Source organism: Miscanthus floridulus, chromosome 16, assembly GCF_019320115.1.
Source record: "Miscanthus floridulus cultivar M001 chromosome 16, ASM1932011v1, whole genome shotgun sequence".
Classification (NCBI taxonomy): Eukaryota; Viridiplantae; Streptophyta; class Magnoliopsida; order Poales; family Poaceae; genus Miscanthus; species Miscanthus floridulus.
Genome location: NC_089595.1, coordinates 24710873 through 24738085, shown reverse-complemented (window position 1 = coordinate 24738085; position 27213 = coordinate 24710873). Strand labels below are relative to the sequence as shown.

Sequence of the window (27213 nt, the reverse complement as noted above, 5' to 3'; positions counted from 1 at the left end):
CTCCTTATGCACACTTTGTGGAGGAGATGTTATAGAAATAAAATGGCACTATTTGAAAATATAATTAGAAAAACTGTTGGAGAGTCTTTTTCTCCAAAATCTCTATTCCCATGATCAAAATCTCTATCCGTTCTCTAAAATCTCTATTCGCATCCATGCAAAATCTCTATTCGTATTGATACAGAAGGATATAGCATGGGATGAAAGGATATGGTATGGGATTATGATACGAGGCTCTTCCGGTTGCCCTTAGATACGCAAATCAGTTGCTGGACCAGCGAGCAAACCAAAGGACAGCCTTAATGTGTCTTTCATCCTTGGGACAACCTTTGCACTGCTTCTCTAGTGCGTTGCACGAGAGCAGAGCTTCGGACAACCGTTGCACTGTCTCTCTAGTGCGCAGCACGAAATTTGTTTGGAGTATCCAGCCTTGTTCACTGCTTGGCTAGATTACAAAAATCATGGAGGAACATGCTGCCCCATGCCAGCTGTATGGAAAAGAATCTCTGCGTTTGCGTCTTGACAAGTGTATGCTGATGACCAGCATGTGTACCGCTAGTACTGTTCATTGACAGTAATAGCCAAACAATTTTGCTGGAAAAAATGGATGTTGCTAGCCAACAAGATGCAGAGGTATATAGTATCCGGTACGCTCTCTTTTCAGAAAGGAACTTGAAATGTTGTTAGAATGCCAACGTACCCTGTAATGTGTGAAAGGACCTTGCTTAAATAAAGAAAGCTGTAGGTAAAGGAGCCATCTTTATTTTATTAGTTAATCAAAGACAGCCAACCACTGAGTTTTGTCAGTTTTCCAGCTAGGAACATACAGAATCAAGTTAGAGCTAGCACCTTCAGATACAGTGGCAGTATGTCTTTTTAGCATTTTCTGAATTTGCCCCCAAAAACATTCTAGCTAATAGCTATTATGAACATGTTACAGACTCTTGACTGTTGAGGAAGAAAGAGATGAGCAATGGCTGATGCACCATCACTGCTCTGAAGCTCTTCACCCCCATGGTATAAAATCTACTAGCAGCAGAAAACGTCATCCAATCCAATGGAAAAAATTTCAAAGAGGCAGAGAAAGAAAGGAAGAAGCGAGTGGATTGATGAATAGTTATCGTTACTCCAGCAGCTTGGTCTTGCCATTCTCCTTGTCCTCTGGTTCTTCGTCGTCCGAGGAGGAGGTCTCCGACGAGTCGTTGGGCTCCTCGAAGAAGGTGTCGATGAAGGAGGAGCACTCCTCGGCCCAGCTGCGGCGGTTGGCGGAGGCGCGCCACTGCTGGTCGGCGATCATCTCGGGCGACATGCCCCACTGCTGGAGCTCCTCCTTGGTGTGGTGCACGAGGAGGGAGTACTCACCGCCGGGGCCCAGCTGCATGACCCTGAACTCGCAGTTGTCGAAGTTGTTGAGGCGCTCGAACTGCGCCACCGTCCACTTGAACCACTTCATGAGGAACACCCGCGAGGTGAGGCCGTGGGAGACGATCACCAGGTTGGTCTCGCAGCTGGGGTCCTGGTCCAGCCTCCCCATGTCGATGTCCCGCCACAGCGACTCCAGGAAGCCTGCAATGCAATCATCCAATCCATGGGTTGGTTGATGAGTCGTCAATGGTGGAGGAGAAGAGCAGAAGCAGAGCAGAGGAGACGGTGGATCGGAAGGGAAGGGATGGGATCATCATACTGGCGACGCGGTCGAAGACGTCGGCGGCGGACTCGCCCTCGGGGAACCGAAAGAAGAAGCGGCCGAAGCGCTGGCGAGTCTCCTTTACGGCGCGCATGCGCTCCTCGACCTGGAAGTTGCCGAAGTCCTGCTCGCGGACGCGGCATTCCTCGCGGGCGCCGATGACGCGGTCCCGCGGGAAGGCGCGGCCGATCTCGCGCAGCGTGGCGCGGGTGCGCGCGTAGGGGGACACGTAGAAGTAGACCTTCCAGTTGCCTCCCGCCGACGCCACCACGTCGTGGATGCGGCGCCCCGCGGCGCGCGCCTGCTCCGCGCCCAGCGCCGTCAGCGGGATGCGGTAGTCGGGCGTGGTGGTGTAGGCCGACATGTCCAGGTTCCCCTGGCTCTCGCCGTGCCGCACCAGGATGATGCGCTTCGGCAGCCGCCGCGCGCACTGCGGGTGGTGCTGCCGCGTCATCTCGCAGAACCGGCACTCGCTTCCGCCGAGGTCGTGTGCCGCCGCCGCCGGTGGTGGTGCTTCTTCTTCTTCTTCTTCTTCTGCTGCTTGGCCTGTTGCGGCGACGGGGTGGTGGTGGTGGCGCGATGCCGTGTCGAGTGACATGGGTAGCTGGCACCGGGGGTATATAAAGCCGGTGAGGTGGTTGGGTGATGGGTGGGGCCGTGAGGGCAACGAAAGCAGTTTATTTTGTGGGGTTCCGGGCAGCGGCGCTCCGATCACCAGCTGGAGCCATGGAGGAGGAGGTGGCTGCCGCAAACAAGCCGCGGGATTCGGCCTCGCTGGCAGCCAAGCCTTACACTGCAAGGAATAATCAGGAGATTAGTAGGAATGGTATGATTACCACCACTACTGCCACAGTCATCAGGATAAAACTATCGCTGCCAGTTTTGTGAACTCCAATTGAGATCGATCACTGCCTTCAACATGACATAAGATAAAATAAATTAGTATATTGTACGGCATCTGATTTTTGTAAAGACAAGCAACACATGAACCAAATTTCACGGGGAAAAAAAAGGATAATAGGTCAGCTACAATCCTCAGGTAGATCATAATGAACCCCGGTCGATGAATTAACCAACAGCGATGCTACAAAATGTAAGTTAACAAATCAAGTACACGATCAAGTTAAACCTGAATTATTGTTACCACGGATCTAGTAGGAGTTCATATAGGTTAACATTCCCAGGCGCATAGTTCATTTGTTTTCAGAGGGTGGTGGACTGGTGACAGAGACAGACCCGACCAAGCAAAGCTCGCTAAAAAAAGGAGTACGAGTATTCCCCGTGCCTGCCACGTGATCACGGGGGACGAGGCCTTTCATGCGGACTGCAGAGGGTGTGGCCTGACTGATACGGTGGCTAGCGTATCCAAGTGTCCTTGCTCCCGTGTGAAGGAGTCGGTGCACGTGCGCCGCACCCGCAAGGGGCCACGAGAAGCAGCCGACCTCCTGCCCTGCCCCCGGGTCGGTGGGTTGAGTGAGCCATTCGCCACCCCCATCGTAAAGGCGGCACCGAAGGGCAAAACCGTGTGCGCTGACACGGCACCCACGCACCGCCGCCCCAGACGGGTAGCTACCCCACACAGCCCAGGTCCAATCTTAACACCGTACAGACAAGAGAGGACTCGGGCAGAACTGCTACACATCGCGCCGACACCCACGTCACGTCTCACCCAACACCGATCGTAACATACCATGATGAACGCTCGCCAGCATGCAGACCTGCGACGACAGCTGATGCAAGCAACAACTCTAATCTAATCCAAACGGCACAGTTTCCCCTTCCATTAGTGAACCGGATTGTCTCCCGTAAAACTCACATTTTTTTAGACCTCCGAATAGGGTGCTTGCCAAGCCTGACTTGCGTGTTGCTGTTGCTATCCTTCAGGTAATTGTTGCAAATCTGAGAGAGCAAAATTGTTGCAACCAACTATGCTATGTTCACCTACAATAATGCCGCTCTCCAATTGGGGCGGACAGGTGCATGTGATTCCCTGCAAAAGTTGATTGTTTGCAGCTTAAACCACTTTTGCACCGATAACTAACAGAATAAAAGCTTGCTCTCTCTAGTATAGAAAGGAAGAATCATGGACATGGAGTGAAGCAATGTATATGCAGGGTGCAAACGGAAACATGCAAGTGCCCCTATGATGATGTCCAGCTCCTCAAGCAGTGGCGGATGCAGAATAGGAATAAAGGGGCGCTAAATAATAAAAATTTAGAGCTAGAGCTAGCGATTAATGGTGATTTGAGACTAAATAACCGTGGTTTAATGAAGAAATCAGGCTCACTAGGAGGGTTGTAGCCCCGGCAGCCCTCTCTTTGGATCCGCCCCAGTCCTCGAGATACTAGGAATAGCTTTGAAGCTTTGTCTTTTGGGGACAGCGTTGGTGTCCCCGAAGAAGCAACGTGAATCATGCAAAAGCAAGCGTTCGGCAAAGCAACTCTAGTGTGAAGGTCGATCAGGTAGGCCTAATCTTCCGAGGACCACAGAATCCACTTTAAAACTCAAAGGCCAAATTAATGTCAGCTACCATTAACATCATCGTAAGATTGTTAAACCACTAACCAATGCAGATGTTTGTCTAAGGTTAAACATAGCAGGATATGGCTTCACCTCACCCTGTAAACTATGGGGCATTCTTCCCATGCCAGTTGAATCCGTGATCCCAACCAACACTTCACGTTCTAAGCAAAAAGAGCCTGGGCAGCAGGTCCAGCCGTGTAGCCCAATATATATATATATATATATATATATATATATATATATATATATATATATATATATATATATATATATATATATATATATATATATATATATATATATATATATATATATATATATATATGGTCTCCACCACATGCCCCCAAAGGTAGGCAAGTTTTTGGGAGCAAGTCTTCTCCCCTAAGGAAGAAGAACATCTCATGTGGCAATGTGGTGCTCCACCAATGCACCGATCCGGATAAGATAAATGGGTACAGCTTGGATTGCACTACAGTCTCAGTTCAGTTTCTTCCCATAAATTCGGTCACTTTCACACCCCCAGCAATCCATTAAACTAAGGCAAGGTTTAGTGTAGTCTGATAGTCCAACCGATTTATCCATGTTTTTTAATATTAAACAGATCACCAACCATCAAACGAAAAAAAAATGAGAGAGAGATCGATCACAAGTGAGGTGAGAAGCGACTGAACTGACATTTGTTTGGGTTGGGGGTTGGGGACGGTCGCAATGTCACTCTGTTCTTTCGGCTCCAGGCGCCGGCAACTCGTCCAGATCAGAGAGGCTGGCAGCCAGAGTAAAAAGAGAGTAAATAGAGGGAGCAATACAAGGTGCGAACAATGACAAATTTGTGTGCAATGCAACGGCGATTTTTCCTCCTAGTTTCTCGGTAGAAAATGATGGGATGAGAATGTGAGAGCTGGGAGATGAGATGAATAAGCTTTGCCGACTTCGGTGCTAAATAATGAGGTATGCATGTTTGGGCATTGAAAATTATTTCCGATGACTGACCGAGGTGTGCCCAGTTTCGCTTGCATGAGGCTCCGCCCCTGCCCTCAGAAGCAAACTCATCAAAATGTGATGGCAACAATTCGCAATTCTGCACAGGGGGAAGTTCACTGGAGTAAGCCTGGACCTCCACAAACCTCTCCCCACCTACCCACCTCCAAAACAAAACAAAAAAGGAGAAGGGGGTGCATAAACGGTCTCTGAAGCAGACAAGTGATTTCTAAAGAGATCTACTATCAAAAAATAGCATTGATATTATACAACAACAACAACAAAGCCTTTAAGTCCCAAATAAGTTGGGGTAGGCTAGAGTTGAAACCCAGCAGAAGCAATCAAGGTTCAGGCACGTAAATAGCTATCTTCCAAACACTCCTATCTAAGGCTAAATATTTGGGTATATTCCATCATTTCAAGTCTCCTTTTATTGCCTCTACCCAAGTCAACTTCGGTCTTCCTCTGCCTCTCGTCACGTTACTATCCTGGTTTAGGATTCCACTACGCACCGATGCCTCTAGAGGTCTCCGTTGGACATGTCCAAACCACCTCAACCGGTGTTGGACAAGCTTTTCTTCAATTGGTGCTACCTCTAATCTATCACGTATATCATTGTTCCGAACTCGATCCTTTCTTGTATGACCGCAAATCCAACGCGACATACACATTTCCGCGACACTTATCTGTTGAACATGTCGTCCTTTCGTAGGCTAACATCTGCACCATACAACATAGCAGGTCTAATCGTCGTCCTATAAAACTTGTCTTTTAGCTTCTGTGGTACCCTTTTGTCACATAGGACACCAGATGCTTGCCGCCACTTCATCCACCCTGCTTTGATTCTATGGCTAACATCTTCATCAATATCCCCGTCTCTCTGTAGCATTGATCCTAAATATCAAAAGGTGTCCTTCCTAGGCACTACTTGACCTTCCAAACTAATATCTTCCTCCTCCCAAGTAGTAGTGCCGAAGTCACATCTCATATACTCAGTTATAGTTCTACTAAGTCTAAAACCTTTGGACTCCAAAGTCTCCCGCCATAACTCTAGTTTCTGATTCACTCCTGTCCGGCTTTCATCAACTAGCACTACATCGTCCGCGAAAAGCATACACCAAGGGATGTCCCCTTGTATGTCCCTTGTGACCTCGTCCATCACTAAGGCAAACAAAAAAGGGCTCAAAATTGACCCTTGATGTAGTCCTATCCTAATCGGGAAGTCATCCGTGTCTCCATCACTTATTCGAACTCTAGTCACAACATTGTTGTACATGCCCTTAATGAGCCTGACGTACTTCGTTGGAACTTTATGTTTGTCCAAAGCCCACCACATAATATTTCTTGGTATTTTATCATAAGCCTTCTCCAAGTCAATAAAACCATGTGTATGTCCTTCTTCTTCTCCCTATACCGCTCCATAACTTGTCTTATTAAGAAAATGGCTTCCATGGTTGACCTTCTGGGCATGAAACCAAATTGGTTCATAGAGACCCGCGTTATTGCTCTCAAGTGATACTCGATAACTCTCTCACATAGCTTCATAGTATGGCTCATCAACTTAATTCCCCGGTAATTAGTACAACTTTGAATATCCCCTTTATTCTTGTATATCAGTACCAATATACTTCTCCTCCACTCATTAGGCATCTTGTTCGATCGAAAAATATGGTTGAACAGCTTGGTTAGCCATACTATAGCTATGTTCCCAAGGCATCTCCACACCTCGATTGAGATACCATCCAATCCCATCGCCTTACCTTCTTTCATCCTTTTCAACGCCTCTCTGACCTCAGATTCTTGGATTCTCCGCACAAAGCGCATATTGGTGTCATCAAAAGAGTCATCCAACTGAAAGGTTGTGTCCGTATTCTCACCATTGAACAATTTGTCAAAATACTCTTGCCATCGATGTCGGATCTCATCCTCCTTCACCAAGAGATGCTCCCTTTCATCCTTAATGCACTTAACTTGGTTGAATTCCCTTGTCTTTCTCTCACGAACTCTAGTCGTCCTATAAATATCCTTCTCCTTCCTTCGTACTCAAACGTTGGTAAAGATCCTCGTACGCTCTACCCTTTGTCACACTTACAGCTCGCTTTGTAGTCTTCTTTGCCACCTTGTACTTCTCTATGTTGTCCACACCCCTGTCATGGTACAAGCGTCTATAGCACTCTTTCTTCTCCTTAATAGCTCTTTGGAATTCCTCGTTCCACCACCAAGTATCTTTAGCCTCGCCTCCATTTCCTTTGGTTACTCCACACACCTCTGAGGCCACCTTTCGAATGTTGGATGCCATCTTCTCCCACATGTTGTTTATGTCCTCTTCTTCCTTCCAAGAGCTCTCTTTGATAACCCTTTCCCTGAATACCTCTGACGTCTCCCCTTTCAGTTTCCATCACTTTCTTTCAATCTTAGCTTATTTATCCCTACGGGCACGCACCTAAAAATGAAAGTCGACCACCAAAAGCTTATGTTGAGAAACAACACACTCCTATAGTATCACCTTGCACCCCAAGCATGATCGTTTGTCATTTCTTCTTGTGAGGACAAAGTCAATCTGGCTAGAGTGTTGTCCGCTACTGAAGGTCACTAGATGAGATTCTCTCTTTCTAAAGAAAGTGTTGGCTATCATCAGATCAAAAGCTACCGTGAAGTCCAGAACTTTCTTCCCCTCCTGATTCCTACTACCATACCCAAAACCTCCATGAACTGCCTCGAAACCTGCGCTTGTAGTACCTACATACACATTAAGATCTCCTTCTATAAAAAGCTTCTCACTACTAGATACAGCTCTAATCAGGCCATCTAAGTCTTCCCAGAACTGTCTCTTAGCACTCTCGTCGAGGCCTACTTGGGGGGCATATGCCCTAATTATGTTCAAAACCATATCACCAATGACAAGCTTGACTAAGATAATCCTATCTCCTTGCCTTCTCACTTCCACCACACTATTTTTGAGGCTCTTATCAATTAAAACTTCTACTCTATTTCTATTCACAACTGTCCCTGTGTACCAAAGCTTGAAACATGTATTGTCCACCTCCTTCGCCTTCTGACCCTTCCATTTAGTCTCTTGAACGCATAATATATTTACACGCCTCCTAGTCGCGGTATCAACTAATTCTCTTAACTTACCTGTAAGCGACCCTACATTCTAACTACCTAAACGGATCCTAGTTGGTTCGACTAGCTTCCTTACCCTTCGCACCCGTCGACTCAGATGTGAAGACACTTGCTTATTTTTCACTACACCCGGGCGCCGATGTAGCACGCCACTAAGGATGCGACGACCCGATCCTTACTCACTTGACACCGTGCCCATATCACGACACGGCGCGTCACGGGGGTGACGACCCGGCCCTTGCTCATTTAACACCATACCCGGGTTCCGATATGGCGTGTCGCTAAAAGGGTTACGCCCCAATGGTTTTCTTTCGGGTTTCATCTCTATTAGAATAGCTAGATTTAACGTTGGCTCACCACGCCTATCACAACCCTCCTCCTTTACCAGGGCTTGGGACCTGCTATGTTGAGACAACATATTGATATTATATTAAAGAAAAAAAAAAGAAGAAGAAAACGACAAAAAATCCTAATTTAGTGGTCCATCTGGTGACCACACGTTCCTCTAACCATGCAATGGGACAATTCAAATGTCTGCTGCATCGCTTAATTATGCCTTTCCCTGACAGACATTAAAAGAAAACTACTGTCACCAACCTAAATCACACAACTCAGGAGTCACTCATACCAAAGAATCCAACAAATACACCCAACTGTTAGGGCGCACTGATGAACATCTTACCTAACCATCAACAGATAAGCTGAATATTGGCACACTGCTGCCTTAAATGACATGCAACAATCGACACTGAAGAACTACTCTTTCCATGGATATATTCAAAAGAGTTAGAGAGAGAGATATTCTCATGCATGAATCATACTAAGAGCATGGTTTAGTCTTTGGCAAAAGAAGGAATACTTTGACAAACTATCAACAGTGAAGGAACATCAATGGTTCTCATCTCTTTGTTGCCTGACATTCCATGGCAAGCTTTCCGTTCAACAATCAGGGCATATAAACCTAACACGGAACATTCATGTTTAATGGTATAAAGTGACAGAATCTGGTTCTTCTTTAACAAATGCCATTCTACTGCAGAGGGCACAAATCAAGTAGAACCCCAACCAATGTCCAGAACGCGGTAGAATATTGATGGGCTGGTGAGATAATGTGCCTAAAAATGCATATCATCACAATAATTTTTAAGGCTAAGGGCAACTGTGAGTGCTTGGCCAACCGGAGGCAACCATAGCAAAAAAACAAAAGAAGTCAAAACAGATCTCTGGGTCATGTGAGCACTTTGTCTGACTAATTGGGCACCCAAATGCAGCATCTTATTAACTAAACTGGTGATGGGAAATGGGGAAAAGACAGTCTAACTGGTTCTGTGCTCAAATACTGTATATTATTAATTACCACTGATGGTAATGGAAAAAATATGTAGAATATTAATGGGAAAATGTCTAAAGCACACCATTTTCCTGTCTCTTGTAGCCCATAATTACTAAGCGAAATGATATTAACATCATCTTTATTAGGCAACTGCAGATATACCCCACGAACTCATGATACATCTAAAAGAAACAAATTAAAGTTCTTCCAAGGTGTCAGGGTGAGGTATCAACTCAAAATGCTCTCTTCCTCTGCTGATTTTCTCTTTTTTTAACGCAATCTGCTGATTTTCTCAGTTATGTACTGAACTTTTCTGTCAATGTCACAAAATCTTTGTGTTAATAATTCATATTTCTATGTGAATTCATCACGGATTATTAAATGCAGCAGAGCTATAGTCTAGTTCCATTAAATCCCATGTGCTGGAATACTTCCTGGACTAAAAATATCCCCTTAGTTGTTCTCACCGTGATGTTACCTCCATAGCCCTGCACCCCTAGTCATCCCTTGAGCACTGCACCATCGAGTTCTTCCTGGCTACAACATTTCTAGCTAGAAATTTCTAACTAAGTTCTAGAGTGTTAGACTGTTAATAGTTGTTATTAGTATCTCAGTGACTCTGCCAACAACATAACTTGGGTGTTTTCCAACATAAATAGTATGACAATATTGATACACTGTACAACAGCTATCTTTCATTACAAATAGATGGCTGCTAGTCGAACAACATAGTAAATTCTAAAATGTCGCTTTAAGGTAAGTTGAGCTAAGAAATTCCTCTATGACTTTAATTATATCACTAAAGTACTTCAGAAGATATTAATATTCAGTTTCAAGACAATAGAGATTAATTTAAATAAGACTACTTGGTCAGAGTTTGCAGATTCAGAGTGCACATAGAATTTTTTAAGTGGCAGATAATTTAAACTGACACTCAGAGTTTTTAGTTTCTAAATGCCCAACCTATAAAATAAAAAGGGAAAGACAAAATTATATTTAATACATATAGTTGTCTAACTTAGGAGTTTCAGATTTAGCTTCTGCATGATAAATCTAACAGGAACATGTTTGGTGTGTCATGGATAGAATACAATCGTTTTAATGCAGTTAGCTTGCTTGTCATGACATTATGTAATATTTCATGACACCAACAAGCAAGGACTCATAGGAGAAGCAACAGCTCTAATCATAAAAATTCAAATAAAATGGGAGGGGGGGGATCAATTGTACTTTGGCAAAACGGCAGTGACTAAAGGCAGGAGTTAGTGCTTACCAAGAAGGTGTTCTTTATTCCAAGATGATTAATATATTCTGCCCTAAGGTTGGAAGCATAAGCATGCTTTACTTGCTTAAAGCCTTAGGTTGAAATGATGAAAACTGAAAATATCTACACCAGAAAAGTGAAGTTAGTAGCAAACCCTAATAGTAGTATCAACGGTCTTTTCAGAAACATGTTATAAGAAAATTTGGTATTGCTGTGTAAGTCACTAAGTCCTTTACATTCGCGATGGTTATTACAAGAATTTCACAACCAGTGAGTCTTTGCAAATAGCCATATTGAAATAATGCACACAAGGAATTCAGATTTTGAAGCTTGTCTAGAGAGGCCATCTTTTAAGGGACACCATTTGTTTAGGGAATTGATTCATGATTCGTTATTCTAAAATCATATTTATTTAAACATAGTCATCACTTGCCACGTGTGGGGGCGATAAATGACATGTTGCTATACAGAAGGGGGAAACAACCTGATCAGTTGAGCTTCGCTGTATGACAAAGGACAGGATGTATTCTAAACATCCTCAGGCTTTGGTCACTACTGCATCTTTTAGCTCCCACCAATTCAGCAAGCTAATATGTCTATCCCGCGTACGGTGCCTTATTAATCCTCGCCTGCTTCCATCAACCACGTCATTAATCCCCACACTATGATGGTACTTTGGCTGATAATCCGCAACACCCCCTGGAACCCAAATTCTATGAGCTCGTACGTCACAGCGCTACCTGCAGTTCAATATTTCCCCAATCTATGCACCTGGGAAGCGAGGCGAAGCCCTCCACGAAGCACGAAGTGCTTCTCAGCATGCTCGCAACCGGATTGCTCGAGGAACGCCAATTTTCTGAATGCCAGGGGTCCAATGAAGCCCCCGTTTCGCGCCGTAAACCCGATCGGACCCAATACGCTTCAATCGATCGAGGGAAACATCAAGACAAATAACGCGTCCCAGCTGAATTCGCTCCCCTGATCCCAATTCCCCCACCAGCTATTTGATGTCCAGCGAAACTAATCAATCAACCTAGCGCCAGGCAGAGCGAATCGGCGCGGATTAAGACGAGCAGCCGAAGCTTGCAAAGCAACTAAGAATAAGGAAAGTCCATCTCGAGGGGAATAGCGCGCTTACCTCGTCGCCGTTGTCTCCGTCGCTGTCACGGGAGGAGACGCGTCGGTTTCTGAGGACCCAGAATGGCAGGAAGAGGGGCAGAGATTTTGAATCTAATTTTAGCTTATCTCTGTGTGCTTCTAGATCTGTGGTAGGTGGTGGTGTAGGAGAAGATCAGGCCGCCAATCACGTGAGATGCACGCGTAGAGGCCCAACGAAGGATTCCATTTATTTTTATCGCTCTCTTCGCCTGCCTTATAACGCTAATTTTTTTAGTCAATAAACAGTATTTTTCTCTTACAATAAATTAGCCAATAATACTTTCAGCAATAACTTATTAGCGAAGCGAACAGAGCAATCACCTTTCTAACTTCCGCTAAATCGATATTTCCGCCGAGACAAACTTGTAAATTTGTCAACAAAAAGAAGTCGCTGCGGCCCTGCTACTGTGTGCGACGTGGCCGTGGCCCGTGGGATCCATGCTCGATCTCTAGCATTGAAGGGGTTTGTAAAATATTGGCCCCGTTCTGTTTTACTACTTTAGTATTTCTAAACATTCTGGTAGTTCGACCGTGGATTTTTTTTTTTGTATCTCTGGAATATGAGTGTGTGATTTGTTTTTTTAGCTAATGAATAATAATTTTCTCTCACAACAAATCAGCGTAAGCATCAGCATGAGCCAAATTTCATCGAAACGAACAGGGCCATTATCTTTTGTTTGAGAAATTTAGAATCTCGGAAACTTATTTATTATGAGACTGAGATTTATAACCATCAATTAGTTTGTCTTAGTTTTTATTAATCTATGTTTAGTCTTTCTATTTAAGCATCCAAAACCTAGAACTATCTTTTTAGTCCTAGGATCCAAGCATCCTTCCTCTTCTTTGCTTTATTTATCCAACAATCAATCTCCGTTGCCACCAATGGAGAATTTATCGACTGGGCTCCTCCATATCTCGCGTTGCAACTTGAGAGTTTTATCGACTGAGCTCCTCCATGTCTCACCCACTTTAGTGCTACGTAGTGACAATACTACCTTCTCGTCCACCCTTGCATCCATGTTATTGCTCTTAGCCACAACGTCATCCCCAACGTTCACAGACCAAGACTAGGAGTGAGAGGCACCGAGCTCCCCTACCCTGTTGGGTTATTGCTAGTGCTACCCTATTGGGTTATCGCTAGTGGGACGCTATCACTCCCAAATTTTTATTTTGGGATGGTACTTGATGATGAATACTTTGTATCGTAGGTACCATTATCAGCAACCAACACCTTATTCGACTTCTACTAATCGGACAGGGGCTCGGGGGCTACTAGGTGGCTCACGCGCCCTCGGGATGGAGAGTGGAGATGACCTCTAGTAGGCCAAGACAACCCGATAGGAAAGTTATGTTCGATTACAATGTCTGTCTGCCTTGACACTCGAAGCCTCACGGAGAGGTTTGCCTGGATAGATGCGCGATTAGCCATAATTTCATGAAGGTTGAGAGTGAGAGATGACAAAACTTTAAAATCACTTTTGTTGATTGCACCAGTGGACCATGTAGAGAGAGATAAGAATGACTGTGGGCTCGAGGACAACACATGATTTTTTTTTGTTGATTACACCTTATACGAAAATCATCAAGCACCTCAACTAGTGATGGTGCTTTATAGCACTCCACGCTTCAAAGTATTGTCATTATTTATCCCATAAAATCTCTCTTTCATTGTATATAAACCTTTACAGCACATGCTGATTTGCATTGGAATACTGGATTCTATTTGCTAGCTACTGAGGACTCTACGGCCTAGGGGGTGACAGAAACTTCGGAAACAAATGGAAAAAAAAACTAAAAAGTGCCCTTAACAAACCGTCAATTTTCAACCCTACAAATCCAATAATTTTTGTTCTTTTCTATCATATATAAGGGCACATACGCCAAGAATTTTTGTTCTTTTCTATCATATATAAGTGCACATACGGCAAGTTTTATCCATGGCACTTTGTATAATAATGTGTAACAAACATATAACACGTCCAACTTAAAGAACAGATTATAACAAGGAGGATTGGCAAACAGGCAGAGTACAGTAGTATTAGCGTTCACTTAAGGAGGGTGTTAACAATGGACTTGGCATTCAGCTTCTTGAGGTCAGTGTAAGACTGACCGCAGCCAACGAACATGACCGGAGCTCCAGACACGTAAACCATGGAGAGCGCCGCACCAACCTTAGTCGTCAACAGTGTCAAACTTGCTGAGCAGGATGCCATCGATCAACCTCCTCTCTGCAGGAACAGGCGACAGGTCCACGAGTTTCTGGTTGAACTGGGTGAGCTGATCGACGGCGTTGTTCCCAACCAACGCCTCTCCGACGAACAGGACCAGGTCCGGGCTGTTGACGGCGATGAGCTTGGAGAGCGCCCTCATGAGCGGCTCGTTGTCCTGCATACGCCCAGCGGTGTCGACAAGGACGACGTCTGACCTGCTCCGCGCCGCTTCCTCTATGGCCTGCTTCGCCACGACCGCCGGGTCTCTCTGGTACCCCTCTACTCGAAGACGGGTATCTGGAGCCTGCGCGCGTGGGTGCGCAGCTGCTCGACGGCGCCGGACCGGAAGGTGTCGCACGCCGCGAGTGTGACGGTGAGGTCGTGCTGGAGGAGCCAGTAGGCGACCTTGGCGAGGTTGGTGGATTTGCCGACGCCGTTCACCCCGACGAAGACGATGACGTACGGCCTCCCGCTGCCCTTGGCCGCGTGCACGTCTCTCAGTACGTCGATGGACCGGCTTGGGGTCAGGATGCGCACCAGAGCCGCCTCCATGGCGGCCTGGACGGTGGATGCTGTGCTCGTGAAAGACCCCTGCTTCTTGCCCTCGAGGCTTGCCGCGACGGACTCGCAGAGCTTCTCGGCGATCTCCTCCGCCACGTTCTTGGTCATGAGCCTGTCCTTGAGAGCCTTGAGCGTGGGTTGCAGATCGGGCCTTTTGATTACGCTGTTGCCACCTGCAATGCTCTGGAAAACTGAGGAGAACCATCCTTTGGTTCTTGGGTCATCTTCAACCGTTTCAGCAAGATCGATCTTGCTCTGTCCCTGATTAACTCGCGCATTATCCGTCCGCTTGCTCTCATCGGCAAGGTTTGAGAAATACAGCTTCTTGTCTGAATGCCCATTGTTGTTCCAATCCCCAGGGGTTTTCCTCTTATTAACATCTTTATTGGTCGGCTTGTTGGTGTTAGTGTTATTCTGGTTTAGAAATGCTATACAACACACATGTATTTTAGTATAAAAAAACACATGGATTTTTTTATCTCTCTTTCTCACCGGTGACCACCGGTGCCGGCGACGGTGACCAGCGAGCTCGCCCTGGCGCGCCTCCCCACGCCGCCGGCAGCAGCGAATTTGTGATTTTTTCCTTCCATAGAAAAAAATTGTGATCTGTGATCTATGGAGGCTGAAGGCTAGAGATAGAAGAAAAATGGAGGCTGTTGGATCTTAATTCTATAATGCAAAAAAAAAATTCACGTGTTGAACTATGTAAAACACACGATTGTTGACTAGCCAGACCCGTTCTTGTTACTGTGGGTGAACGTTGTTCGAAGATTCGAAGAGAAACTCAGATCAAAGGCCTGGCCATCTTCCTTCTCCTCCCCGGAGACGCCATCGGAGGCATCATCCTGCTTGCTCCCATCACCATCACCATCACCATTGCCGTCAGATTCAGAATCACCAGGAGCATTGTGGACGACAGGTTGTGGCCGCGGACGACGGGGCGGTGCAGCATCAACGGGCTTCTGCTTATTAGGCCTGCTCATCTCCTCGGCTCGTGCATGGGCCTCGAGGTGGAGCTGCCGGAACACGTCGCCGAAGCCGTCGTAGGAGGTGCGCTTGGGATGGTAGACCCGCGTGAACTCGGCGCGGACGGCCGCGAGGAGGTCGTCGACGTAGAGGAGGCGGAGCACGCGCCGGTACACCTCCACGAAGACGAGGCCGAGCCCGTTGTGGAACGCCCACTTGAGCGCGCGCTTGCCGTCCTGTGAGAAGCCGGGCCCGTCGCCGGCGGACCGCTCCTCGAGGAGGCAGTTGCGGATGAGCGCGTCGACCGGCGAGCCCTTGCCGCCGCCGCCGCGGATCAGGCCGCCGCGCGTGAAGATGAGCAGCTCCTCCAACATCTTGCCTGCCGCCAAACCTTCGGATCGATGCGGAATTGCGGATCAAGGAGATCCCTTCTCTTCTTGTATGTGCAGAGCGATGCCTCCGATCGGATCCGACTCTCTGGATTCCGGTTGTCTCCTCCAGTACGACGTCGACGTACGAGTCGATCTCGGCTCTCAGGACTCCGGGTTGGAGCGCACGATACGAGCACGATGACAGGTGGGGCCCGCTGCGTGGCAAACCGATCCGCAACGTGCACGGTGCGCGGTTGGATTAGTTCTAAGCTCCGGGCCCACTCATCAGTGAGACGGTGCACGGGAACTCTTTCCATTTGCCGAGCGTAACCCGAGCCAGACGCGGCGGCGGCGGCGAATCGAGCAGGCGCGTCGGGCATGGCGGCGGCGGTGGAGAGCGTGGTGGTGGTCCACAACGTGGCGAAGCGGCACAACGTGGGGACGCTGGCGCGGAGCGCGACGGCGTTCGGCGTCTCGGAGGTGGTCGTCGTCGGCCGCCGCGACGTCAGCGCCTTCGGCAGCCACGGCGCCACCTCGCACCTCCGCTTCCGCCACTTCGCCTCCCTCGCCCTCGCCCGCGCTTACCTCAAGGCAAGCTAGCCCGCCCTGTCCTCGAGCAGGCCCCTGGCCTCACCAAACCCCTAAACCCTAGTCCCCTGTCCTGTCCTCCGTTTGCTTTTGCTGAGTATGAATGCTATGTGTTTGGGCCGCGTTTTGTTGCAGGACGAGAGAGGGTGTGACATCTGCGGCGTGGAGATCACCGAAGACGCGAAGCCGGTGACCGCGCACCCGTTCCGTCGGAGCACAGCGTTCCTCTTCGGCAATGAGGTTGGTGGGTTTCTCCTTGTCATTCAGTACAGCCGGCGAAGTTAGGTTGGTTGGTATGCAATTTGAATGGGGAAATTGTGGATATACCTTGGTTTCGCGGACTGAGATGGAAATTAGCGCAATTCAGTTGCTAAATTCACTGCCATGTCACTCACATATTTGCATTGGGCACTTTTAAATTGTGTGTAAACACCAAATGCCTTACAATTAGCATTCCTTTTGATGTTTCAGTCAGGTATCTATTGAAGTCAGCATAGTATTCAATAATTGATTAGCTTGACCAAAGTGTAATTCTGGAGAAAAATGCATCTCACTTACAAAAGGGCATTAATTGTAGAACTCCTAGGATACAATTAAGATGTTAGCTAGAGATGCTATTTGAGTTTTGTAATGTAAATTCTATTAAGGGGCCGTTGCAAGATGCTATCCTACTTTCTTGATTCTGGAATATGGAGATGTGTTGAAATCCTAATTAACAATAGGAAAAAGTCCATTTTTGGCCCTCCAACTATGGCTGCAGTTTCTTTCTAGCCCTCTAACTTCAAAACCAGACACGCGCAGTCCCTTAACTCTCAAAACCAGTTAAAATTGGCCCTCGCGCCCATTCGACCGCGGTTTCCGCACGGTAAACCCGCCACGACCCTACCTGTCAGGCCTTTCCCTCTCATCGCCAGGTTGGGACCACCTGTCACCCCCCTCCCTCTCTTCACGGCGGCGCTTGGCGTGTGAGAGAGCGAGAGCGGAGCGGGGAAACAGACCAGGGGCGGCAGCGGTGCTTGCTGCGGCACGGCGGAGCAAGGCGAGGGCGCGGCGGACGACATCTTCCGTCCTTCCCTGTTGTCCGCGCGCAGCAGCAGGGGAGAAAAGGGCAGGGTAGAGCTGGGGGAGAAAGGGAGAGCAGAGGTGCGGTGGAGCAGGGCGTAGCGACGGCGGCAGAGCAGAGAGCAGAGGAGAGGAGGAAGAAGAGGGAGCAGAGGAGGCGGCGGAGGCGCGGGACTCCGACGAGCGGACGGACAGCCTGTCATCCCCTCCCTCTCTTCGCGGGCCCCGCCTGTCAGGCCTTTCCCCAACCTCCCACCCTGTACGGCTGCGCGCTCGCGCGTGCGGGTGCGTGCGCCGGGGAGTGGCGCAAGGGCGCCCGTGGCCTGCCTCGGCAGTGCCCGGAGACGGGGGTCGCCAGAGCTTCCGGCAGCGGCGCAAGCGGCGGCGCCATGGGCGGGATTGGGGAGAGCTCAGCGGCCGCGTCGCGTCACGTGTGCCCGTGGCCAGCCTGCTCCGGGCTCCCTCTGGCCGAGAAGAGGCCAGCCTCGGGGACGCTGAGGCCAAGCACAGCTCGCCGGCTCTCAACACGAGCGTCGCGCGAGCCGTGCTGCTCACGGGCAGGGCAACCACCGACGTGGACAGCTAGCCATTTGCCCGCACCGCGATGCCGCGTCCGCGCCCAGAGCCGCGTCGCCTTCGCGTGCGCCGCGTCAACACCGCGTTGACACCGCGTGGCCACCGTCCATCTTGAGCACATGAAGAACGCCGCGGCCGACAGCTCGCCCACTGACTTACTGTGCCGAGGTCGCCGCTGTCCATCCGCTCGCCGGAGTCCCGCGCCTCCTCTGCTCCCTCTTCTTCCTCCTCCTCTCCTCTGCTCTCTGCTCTGCCGCCGTCGCCGCGCCCTGCTCCACCGCGCCTCTGCTCTCCCTTTCTCCCCCAGCTCTGCCCTACCCTTTTCTCCCCTGCTGCCGCGCGCGGACAACAGGGAAGGACGGAAGATGCCGTCCGCCGCGCCCTCGCCTTGCTCCGCCGTGCCGCCCCTGCTCTGTTTCCCCGCTCCGCTCTCGCTCTCTCACACGTAGTGGCGGAGCCAAGGGGGGACTGGCAGGGGCCATGCCCCCCCCCCCCCCCCCCCCAAATATTTCACAACAAAAAAAATTAGTAGTATGACTTAATATTTTTTATTTATATTAAGAGGGAGATTATATAAAATTCTTGTCATATATACCTATTAATATCTTCTAGATAATATAATCATACAAAACATAACTAGATAATAAAATTATCGCAATGAAAAAGACTGAGTCGGTACTCAAGATTTACAAAGTCACCCTAGACGTCTTGCTGTTAACGGGCATGTCACTTACCACTGAAAAAATAGCGCCTTAGATCCTAGGATACATATAAGAAATTACGAGCACCCATTCAAGTCAATGAATTAATTCCGACGGTTATCACAAGGAACCTAACGAGTTGAATTGCACTTAGTTTTTACATGGCTCTTTTGGCTGCCCCCCCCCCTAAGTATAATTCCTGGCTCCGCCACTGCTCACACGCCAAGCGCCGCCGTGAAGAGAGGGAGGGGGATGACAGGTGGTCCCAACCTGGCGGTGAGAGGGAAAGGCCTGACAGGCGGGGTCGTGGCGGGTTTACTGTGCGGAAACCGCGGTCGAATGGGCGCGAGGGCCAATTTTAACTGGTTTTGAGAGTTAAGGGACTGCGCGTGTCTGGTTTTGGAGTTAGAGGGCTAGAAAGAAACTGCAACCATAGTTGGAGGGCCAAAAATGGACTTTTTCCTTAACAATATCTTGAACAAGTCTTGTGGAAATGTAATCTATCACCAGAACCTTTGCTCTGTCACCAGAAATTGTAAAAAGGTAAAAGAAGGAGAAGCCAATCCCAAGTCTCAGGGCAGATGAGTTCATAAAAGAATCCCATGACTTGTACAGATTACTTGAATATACTTGCAAACAGAAGATATAAGCTCAATGATGTATTTCAAGCTAACCATTATTTGTACAAGAATACTCCATTATTTTACATTAAGATGTTTTATTGCTCAGTTGGTCACTATAATTCCCCAGTTACTAGATTAAACAAAATTTTGTATCTGAGGTTACTATTAATACGCAAGCATAGCTTACAATCTCCCTTTGTTTGATTTAAATCCTGCCAGTTCTGTTTGTTTCATCTTATAGGGCACAGGACTCTCACAAAAAGAGTGTGATATCTGTGACTTCTTTGTTTACATTCCTCAGTATGGTGGTGGAACTGCATCTCTCAATGTTACAGTTGCAGCTTCAATTGTTCTCCACCACTTTGGGGGTAAGAGATTCCATCCTGCTCCAGCCATCACCACATATTTTTGGTAATGTATAACAATTTAATTGAAATTGGATTTTGTGAAGCTGCAAATAGTCATATAAAGTTCTTCTTTTGAAATTAACTGTTTTGTGGAGCTGCAGAGCTCTAAATTTACATATTCCCACTCTTAAAAAGTCACATTTGCTCTCTGCCAACCATGTTGGGCATTTATTTGTGGGCATATATACATCTCTCTCTATAGTAGGCAGTAACTTGGGTTATTTATATATCTTTTATACACTATGGCCTTATATACCAAACCTTCTATTGGAGTATATATATTACCCTGAAAAAGTTAGAGTTGAATTTTTTGTACATAAAAAAAGATTTATATGCGTATGTTATCAAGCACTGTGGAATCTCTACTTTAATCTGCATATAGGTGCATCCAGAGGAAAACCTGATCCATTATTCTGTCTCATTTGGTGATGTCTGAATGTTCACAATACTAACTGATTTGCATATATGTAAAGCTTGTTTGGCGGGGGCAGTATGATTGATTGAATATTACAGCTGTAGCCTGAAGTCCAGGTCTTACAAATTCCTAGCTGTTTGCTAGAATTTGTTTCAGATTTTACATTATATAAGTTCTTTAGCAGCTTTTGGTTTTTGTATGATCATCCACAGTGTGGGCCATGGACATAAATTATGCATAAAAGCTTGCATGATCCTTCTTAGTTTATACTTGCCCAGTATGCCAAGTTTGTTACCTTTGTTATTAGGTGTTCTTCTAAGATGATGAAACAAATCAATATACTTACCACTAGCCATGAAGAATTTCTTGTAAACCCGATCATGCACTCTTATTGGTTCAATGAAAGCACACCGTATCATAAACCTGGGTACTGTTGGTTGTCCACTGGTTTTATCTCATCAGATTTTCATTTTCTTGGTTTATAGAAGCATCATATGTCATTAAACGATACATCTAATCATAACTACACTTATTCACATTTTAATTTCTGAAGTTGAACTTGATAAAGTTCTGACAGCCATTTGCGCATAAAGTTGTCAGTATCCTAGGTTGCATCGACATGTTACAGTCACCTAATTTGTTTTGCATGGCTTTCTGCAGTCTGGGTTGGCTTTCCTGAACGAGGCCGAGAGGGCAACAAATTCATTGTGGCTGATAGACCACAGGGGCACTCAAGGGGCCTTTACTGCACAGACTCAATTGAAGCAGTGATTGAAGAGCGGAAAATGCGAAAAGAAAATGCATGTGATATACTTGAGGAAAATGGAGGCAGCAATCCTCAGGAATCAAATGGCCTAGATTTGATGTTTACAGACTAGACAATATTACATCTCTGTTGTTGAATCAAGTCACAGCTTTGGTGTTGATGGCACGAATTTGCAATACTACAATGCATGACAGGAATCTCTTTCCAAGGGAAAGAAGTAGAACACTTTTTGTTTTTTGCTAGCTTGGCATGGAGAAGGTGCACTGACCTTTTTGTGAAGCCATGGGGGATGGTTAATAGTGTACCTTGAAACCAAGGGTACAGGTAAAGCACTTGTTTGCTCAGATTGTTTGTGTTTTATGTTCTAAACAAATAAACAATGTGTTGCACTTGAAAAAATGTGTTACATGTTATCAGAATTCCTCTGTTGTAATGTACCATGTAGGTGGTTGATTCTTGGCATCTGACTTCCTCATTTTGCAGGAAGTTGGATGGTTTACTTCAAGGATGATTTTTCAACATTATCTTTGGGGAACTTGTATTTGATCTTCTATTATGAAGCTTATTTATTGTTTGTTGCCATCCTACGAGATCTGATTTTTGATCCTTCAAGATCATGGAGCACCCCAGGCCACGGGTTCACTCTTCGGTGCTAGCATCCTCGCCACTGAGTCAATGGCAGGAACAGCAACAGGGAGAATGCCGTGGCTGTCTATACAATTCTGCTACAAAGAATGAATTAATAAAGCACCCTATTGGCTGTCTATCCTTTTGGAGTTTCAAGTTTCCCCTTCCAAGGATGAATTAATAAAGCACCCTATTGGCTGTCTATACATTCTGCTTTGGGGGGTATCCAACTCTGTTGTTGAATGGAGTCCCGTTGTCCATTGACACAAACTTGCAGTATAACAGCACATAATTGGGATGTCTTTTGTTGACAGAGAAGTTGACCCCCATGCAAAATGAAAAAGAAAAAAAAAACAATTGGAGTGGAAAAGGAGGTGGCATATACTTTTCAGAAGCATATATCTTGGAAGTTATTTGGACATCTTACAATAACTGAACCTTCAGGAACCATGAAGATTGTGCATGCATAATAAAAGCTTACAAACTAGTAGGTAAACTTGCCAGTGCTCTATCCTTGTTCCATTGATGTGGCGACACAGATATTTGCACAAGGTCAACTGAACGCCAAGCAATCTTTCAAAAGAGCCACCTCAATGGTGAAGTTGCATGCATTGGAGTTTAGATGTTACAACTGAAGTGCTCCATGTTGGAAGAATTACAGACAATGCTTTATACCCATTTAAGTCCTAAGGGATTTCTGCAAATACTCCTTGATTCTGTGCAGCTCAGCAGCAGCATCTTTCATGTTCATTCTGTTTGACGGGTTGTCCTTCAAACATGAAATTCCAACTCCTACTACAGAAGCTAAGCAACTGAGGGGGTGTTTGGTTGAGCTTTTGGCTTTGGCTTTTGGCCCCAAAAGCCAAAAGCTCAACCAAAGGGGCTGCTTTTGGATGCTGCTTTTTCAGAAGCAGCTGCTTTTTCGTAGTTTATTTTTGAAAGCTGGTTTGACCCTGCTTTTGGCTTTTGGCTTTCTGCTTTTCGAAATTGATGGAATAAAAAGCTCTTTCATAGTTGTTTCAAGAGAGATAAAGATAGATGATATATTTTATACTTGTTTAACCAAACAACTTTCAGCTTTTCTACAGCTCACAGCCCACAGCAGCTTTCTCACAGCTCACAGCCCACAGCAGCTTTTTCCCACAGCCACAGCTCAACCAAACACCCCCTGAGTATCCCCGAACCATCGTCATGCACTTCATCATGCAATAGTTCTGGGTCAATGATTTCTGATATCTTGTCAGGTAATCCTGCCTCAGCAAGCAACTGCAGGGTCAAGCCATCTATGAACATACCATCAGTTGGTGCCTTCCCTGTGAACATCTCAAGCAGAGTAACCCCAAAGCTGTAGGCATCACCAGCAACTGATGCCTGACCACCTGCTCCATATTCTGCGACAATGGAAATATTATGACAAATTGACAATATCATAAGAAGGCAATACAGCAGGGGCACTAAATTAAGGCAGTATGATTGATCGTAAGAAATGTGAATAATGAACAGTGGAGGTACCTGGAGCAACATATCCAATGGTTCCTCTTATGCCAATAGTGCTTTCAGTCCCAATATTCAAATTTGATCGGTCCATGGATTCACCAATGAGCTTTGCAAGCCCAAAGTCAGCAACATAAGCAGTCCAGTCACTACCAAGGAGGATGTTGCTAGGGTTCAAATCACAGTGGACCACTGTTGGACAACTACTGTTGTGAAGATAGTCTAGTGCATCTGCTACATCAATCGCAATGTTCAACAGTTGGGTAAGGCTTAACTTGTGTGTCTGCTCATTGCTTCTTGGAAGCAGCCACCTGTCCAAGCTGTACCTGGGCATGAAGTCGAACACTAGAGCTTGGAAGTCATTCCCTCTAGAGTCCATACTGGAGCAACAGGTGATAATATTGATCAAATTCCTATGTTTCACTTGTCGCAGAGCCTCGCATTCAGCCAGAGAACTTCTGGAAGAACCAGATTGCTGAGGAGTGAACACTTTGACAGCCACTACAGAATCCCTAGCAACTGTAAGAGACAAGTTTCCTTTATACACAGATCCATATTTTCCGGCTTCTATCAGATTAGTAGGGGCAAAACCATCTGTAGCTTCAAAAAGTTGGAGGTATGAAACTCTAGGGTACTTGTCCAACAAACAGTTTTGTGTAGCATTGATCCTGTCCAATCCTCTTCTCCCTTTGAATAGAAAGAGCACAAGAAATAGAAGAGATGAACATATAGCGATGCCGGCGGTGGGGAGAAAAATCTTGAGCTGCAACCGTTTTCTGTGGCTGCTGTGTGGCTTGACCTCACATGGTGGCAATTTCAGCTCTACAACACCATCACAAAGCCCATCATTTCCAATTACAGAAAACCTAGTTATGTTAGCGAACACCCCATGTGATGGCACCTCACCATCTAGATGGTTATAGGAGAGATCCAGCTCTACAAGAGCGCTTGAGTTCTGGAGAAGTTGTGGAATGGCTCCAGACAGGTTGTTGTGAGCTAGGTAAAGCTTTTGCAGCCCATAAATCTTGCTCAACTCTTGAGGGATGCTACCAGACAGACCATTCCTTGTGAAATTCAGCGTGCTCAAGCCCTTCAAATTACCAATTGATGGAGGGATGCTCCCAGTGAAGTAATTGTCATCTAGAGATAAGTACACTAAACTTGCACAGTCTCCAAGTGCTCCTGGTACTTCACCAGATAAGTTGTTTCTTGACAGATCCAATGTTGTTGCACGCTTGAGGCTACCAATTTGTGGGGGAAGAACACCAGAAAGGTAGTTATGAGAAAGCAACAATGCATCAGTGAGTGATGAGAGGCTGAATATTACTTCAGGGATAGCACCGGTAAGCCTGTTGAAGGATAATGTCATGGATGTTAACCTGTGCAAGCTCCCAAGGTTCTCAGGAATGGAACCGTTGAGCTCATTGTTTGATAATATAAGGGTGAGCAGTTCTGTGAGGTTGCCAAAGGAGGGTGGTATACCTCCTGATAGGAGATTCGCCTCCAGCGTGAAAAAATTCATGTTTTGAAGTCTTCCAATGTCCTCAGGTATAACACCATGCAGATTATTTCCAGCGAATTCTAGGTCCTCAAGGCTGATGAGGTTTCCGATACCTGGAGGGATTACCCCACACATCCCATTCATTGACATGAGTAGCAGCTGTATTGGACCTGTGAAATTGGCTACAAAACTTGGAAGCACTCCTCCCAGGGTGTTATTACTAACATCCAGAACCTCTAGACGGGTGCAGTTGGTGAAATATCTGAGGAACTCCCAGCCCGCATCATCCTCAGCTTTCAGCATGTTGTTCCCCATCTCAACAAGCACCGGGCAGAGCGTCCCTATCTCAGGAGGCACCCTTCCTCCGAAGTGGTTGTTGGCAACGACCAGCTGCTGTAGTTTGGTGGCATTTGAGAGGGACGCAGGGAGTGTTCCGGAGAAGCTGTTCTTGTTCGTAGCGCCACCCAAAAGAAGCACTTCAAGGTCAGGCAGGTGCCAGCCTGCATCTGGTGGCAATCTGCCATGCAGATTATTTGAGCTGAAACCGAAATACTGGAGGGACGATATGTTAAAGAAGAGAGGTGGAATTGTGCCCGTGAGGTTGTTCCTCCCAGCTTGGATGAATTGGAGATATCTCAAACGGGAAAGACCCTCTGGGATGGTTCCTTCCAGCGTGTTCTGAAAGAGTGATATTCCTTCCAGTAGAGAGACGTTACCGAGTGATGGAGGTATACGTCCTACGAGATTATTCTGGCCAACATAGAGGATTTGCAGCTGAGATAGCGACCCTAGACCACTAGGAATTCCCCCACGAATCTGGTTCATCGCTAAGGTTGGAACAGTTGGCTAGGCCTGCAGGAATCTCACCGGCAAGAGAGCTGTTGCCCAATTGGAGAGAGCGCAGACGGTGTAGCCGATTGATGGTGTGCGGTATGTCCCCTGACAGCATGTTGCCAAGGATATCGAGCGTCCGAAGGAAGGTGAGGTTGCTGATGACAGGAGAGATGGTGCTTCCTAGGTTGCAGTAGCTCAGCCTCAGAGAAACCACCCTGCCCGGATGCCGGCGGCTGCATGTCACGCCGAGCCAACGGCAGAAGTCGGAGCTGCTGCCGTTCCATGATCTTTGAATGCCAACAGTGCTTCTTTGAATGCCAACAGTGCTTCACGGTCGCCATGCTTTCCAACAAGCGACGAGGAACCAGCCGGCCAGACTGTGAGGAGCACCAGCAGCACAAGGGTGAGCATAGAGTGCAGAGTTGCCGCCATGGTTCCTACTTGCTAGCATGAGCTGCAAGGCTTCATCCTGAAACCATGGATATAGATGAGTAAGATACACCGTTGGTTCTATCGCCCTGTTCGCTTAAGCTTATCAGTCAGAATCAGCCCTATTTTTTAGCCATGGAAACATTATTTTTTTTCTTATAAGAAATCAGCCCTACAAATCAGCCGCAGCAGCAATAAGTTCTGCCGAACATGGCAAATCAAGATCACTTCAAGAAACAGAGGACAAGGAAGATTTTTTGTTTTGGGCTGTCACTTTCGTGTGATTTAGGGGGTGTTTGGGACTGCTCCACAAACTCTGCTCCACAAACTCCACCGTGGAGCAACTCCACAAAAAACTGGAGTTTGTGGAGTACCTCTTTAGGTGCTCTCACAACTCCACCCTTTTTTCTGGAGCAGAGTGCGTGGAGCTAAAATCGTTTGGCTAAAAAACATGGAGCAGAGCTAAAAAACGTGGAGCGGAGCAGTCCCAAACACGCCCTTAAAGGCCGGCAACAACGGCACCTCATGGCTCATAGGGCCCGATCGGTCGCCGCTAAGGACCATGCTGACCATTACACCACATGCTATTTAGTGCTCCGCGTGATTAATGTTTAGGCTGCTCTACGTGCTTTGCTGGTCTTCTTGTTATTCACGTGGGAAGATTTCAGAAGAAAACGAATTAGATGTCATGATGAAATTAAAAAATCCATAATTTACAAATTAGGCATCAAAATTAAATTTTGATTACACTATTGTGTTTCTTATCATAAATCTTACAAAACAAGATCCCATTTGGATATATTTATATAATATTTCATCAACGAACATTTGTTTCATGAAGATAAAACTTTTTTTTATTAAGCAAAGCAATGTTCTAGGATGCAGAAACAATGTTCTGCCTTCACGAGAATATATTCTTGTGATAATAATGTTCCATATTTAAAAGAATAAAATTAGGTTCAGGTGAACGGTATTTAAAATTATTTCATGTATACCAAAAACAATTAAATTAT

The 27213-nt window shown here is 46.6% G+C and overlaps 3 protein-coding genes and 1 pseudogene across 8 annotated transcripts; 1 reads left to right on the top strand and 3 right to left on the bottom strand.

Moving 5' to 3' along the window:
• Positions 1–869: 869 nt before the first annotated feature.
• On the bottom strand, positions 870–12192 carry LOC136510110 (phosphoglycerate mutase-like protein AT74H). Of its 5 annotated transcripts, none has more exons than XM_066504674.1 (5): positions 12050–12174; positions 10921–11034; positions 3504–3677; positions 1685–2480; positions 870–1566 (listed from the first exon to the last, which is right to left on the bottom strand). In XM_066504674.1, exons 4-5 carry the CDS (start codon positions 2283–2285, stop codon positions 1124–1126), a joined length of 1044 nt encoding a protein of 347 aa, XP_066360771.1. In that variant the 5' UTR covers positions 2286–2480; positions 3504–3677; positions 10921–11034; positions 12050–12174; the 3' UTR covers positions 870–1123. The 5 variants fall into 5 exon arrangements, with proteins under 5 accessions (XP_066360771.1, XP_066360773.1, XP_066360770.1 ...); XM_066504676.1 differs by lacking the exon at positions 10921–11034 and adding an exon at positions 4886–4973 and having other exon boundaries at positions 12050–12132; XM_066504673.1 differs by lacking the exon at positions 3504–3677.
• A 1891-nt stretch (positions 12193–14083) lies between these two features.
• LOC136513621 (uncharacterized) lies at positions 14084–16446 on the bottom strand (annotated as a pseudogene).
• An 18-nt stretch (positions 16447–16464) lies between these two features.
• LOC136513620 (uncharacterized) lies at positions 16465–23028 on the top strand. 2 transcript variants are annotated; one of them, XR_010773397.1, is made up of 5 exons: positions 16465–16768; positions 16901–17005; positions 19969–20095; positions 21210–21639; positions 21799–23028. XR_010773397.1 is itself a non-coding variant. In XM_066507593.1 (4 exons), exons 1-4 carry the CDS (start codon positions 16556–16558, stop codon positions 21425–21427), a joined length of 663 nt encoding a protein of 220 aa, XP_066363690.1. In that variant the 5' UTR covers positions 16465–16555; the 3' UTR covers positions 21428–21780. The 2 variants fall into 2 exon arrangements, 1 of the variants encoding a protein (XP_066363690.1); XM_066507593.1 differs by lacking the exon at positions 21799–23028 and having other exon boundaries at positions 21210–21780.
• A 24-nt stretch (positions 23029–23052) lies between these two features.
• Positions 23053–26349, bottom strand: LOC136510435 (probable LRR receptor-like serine/threonine-protein kinase At3g47570). Its single transcript, XM_066504878.1, has 2 exons — positions 23455–26349; positions 23053–23333 (listed from the first exon to the last, which is right to left on the bottom strand). Exons 1-2 carry the CDS (start codon positions 25760–25762, stop codon positions 23053–23055), a joined length of 2589 nt encoding a protein of 862 aa, XP_066360975.1. The 5' UTR covers positions 25763–26349.
• Between the last annotated feature and the right edge of the window lie 864 nt (positions 26350–27213).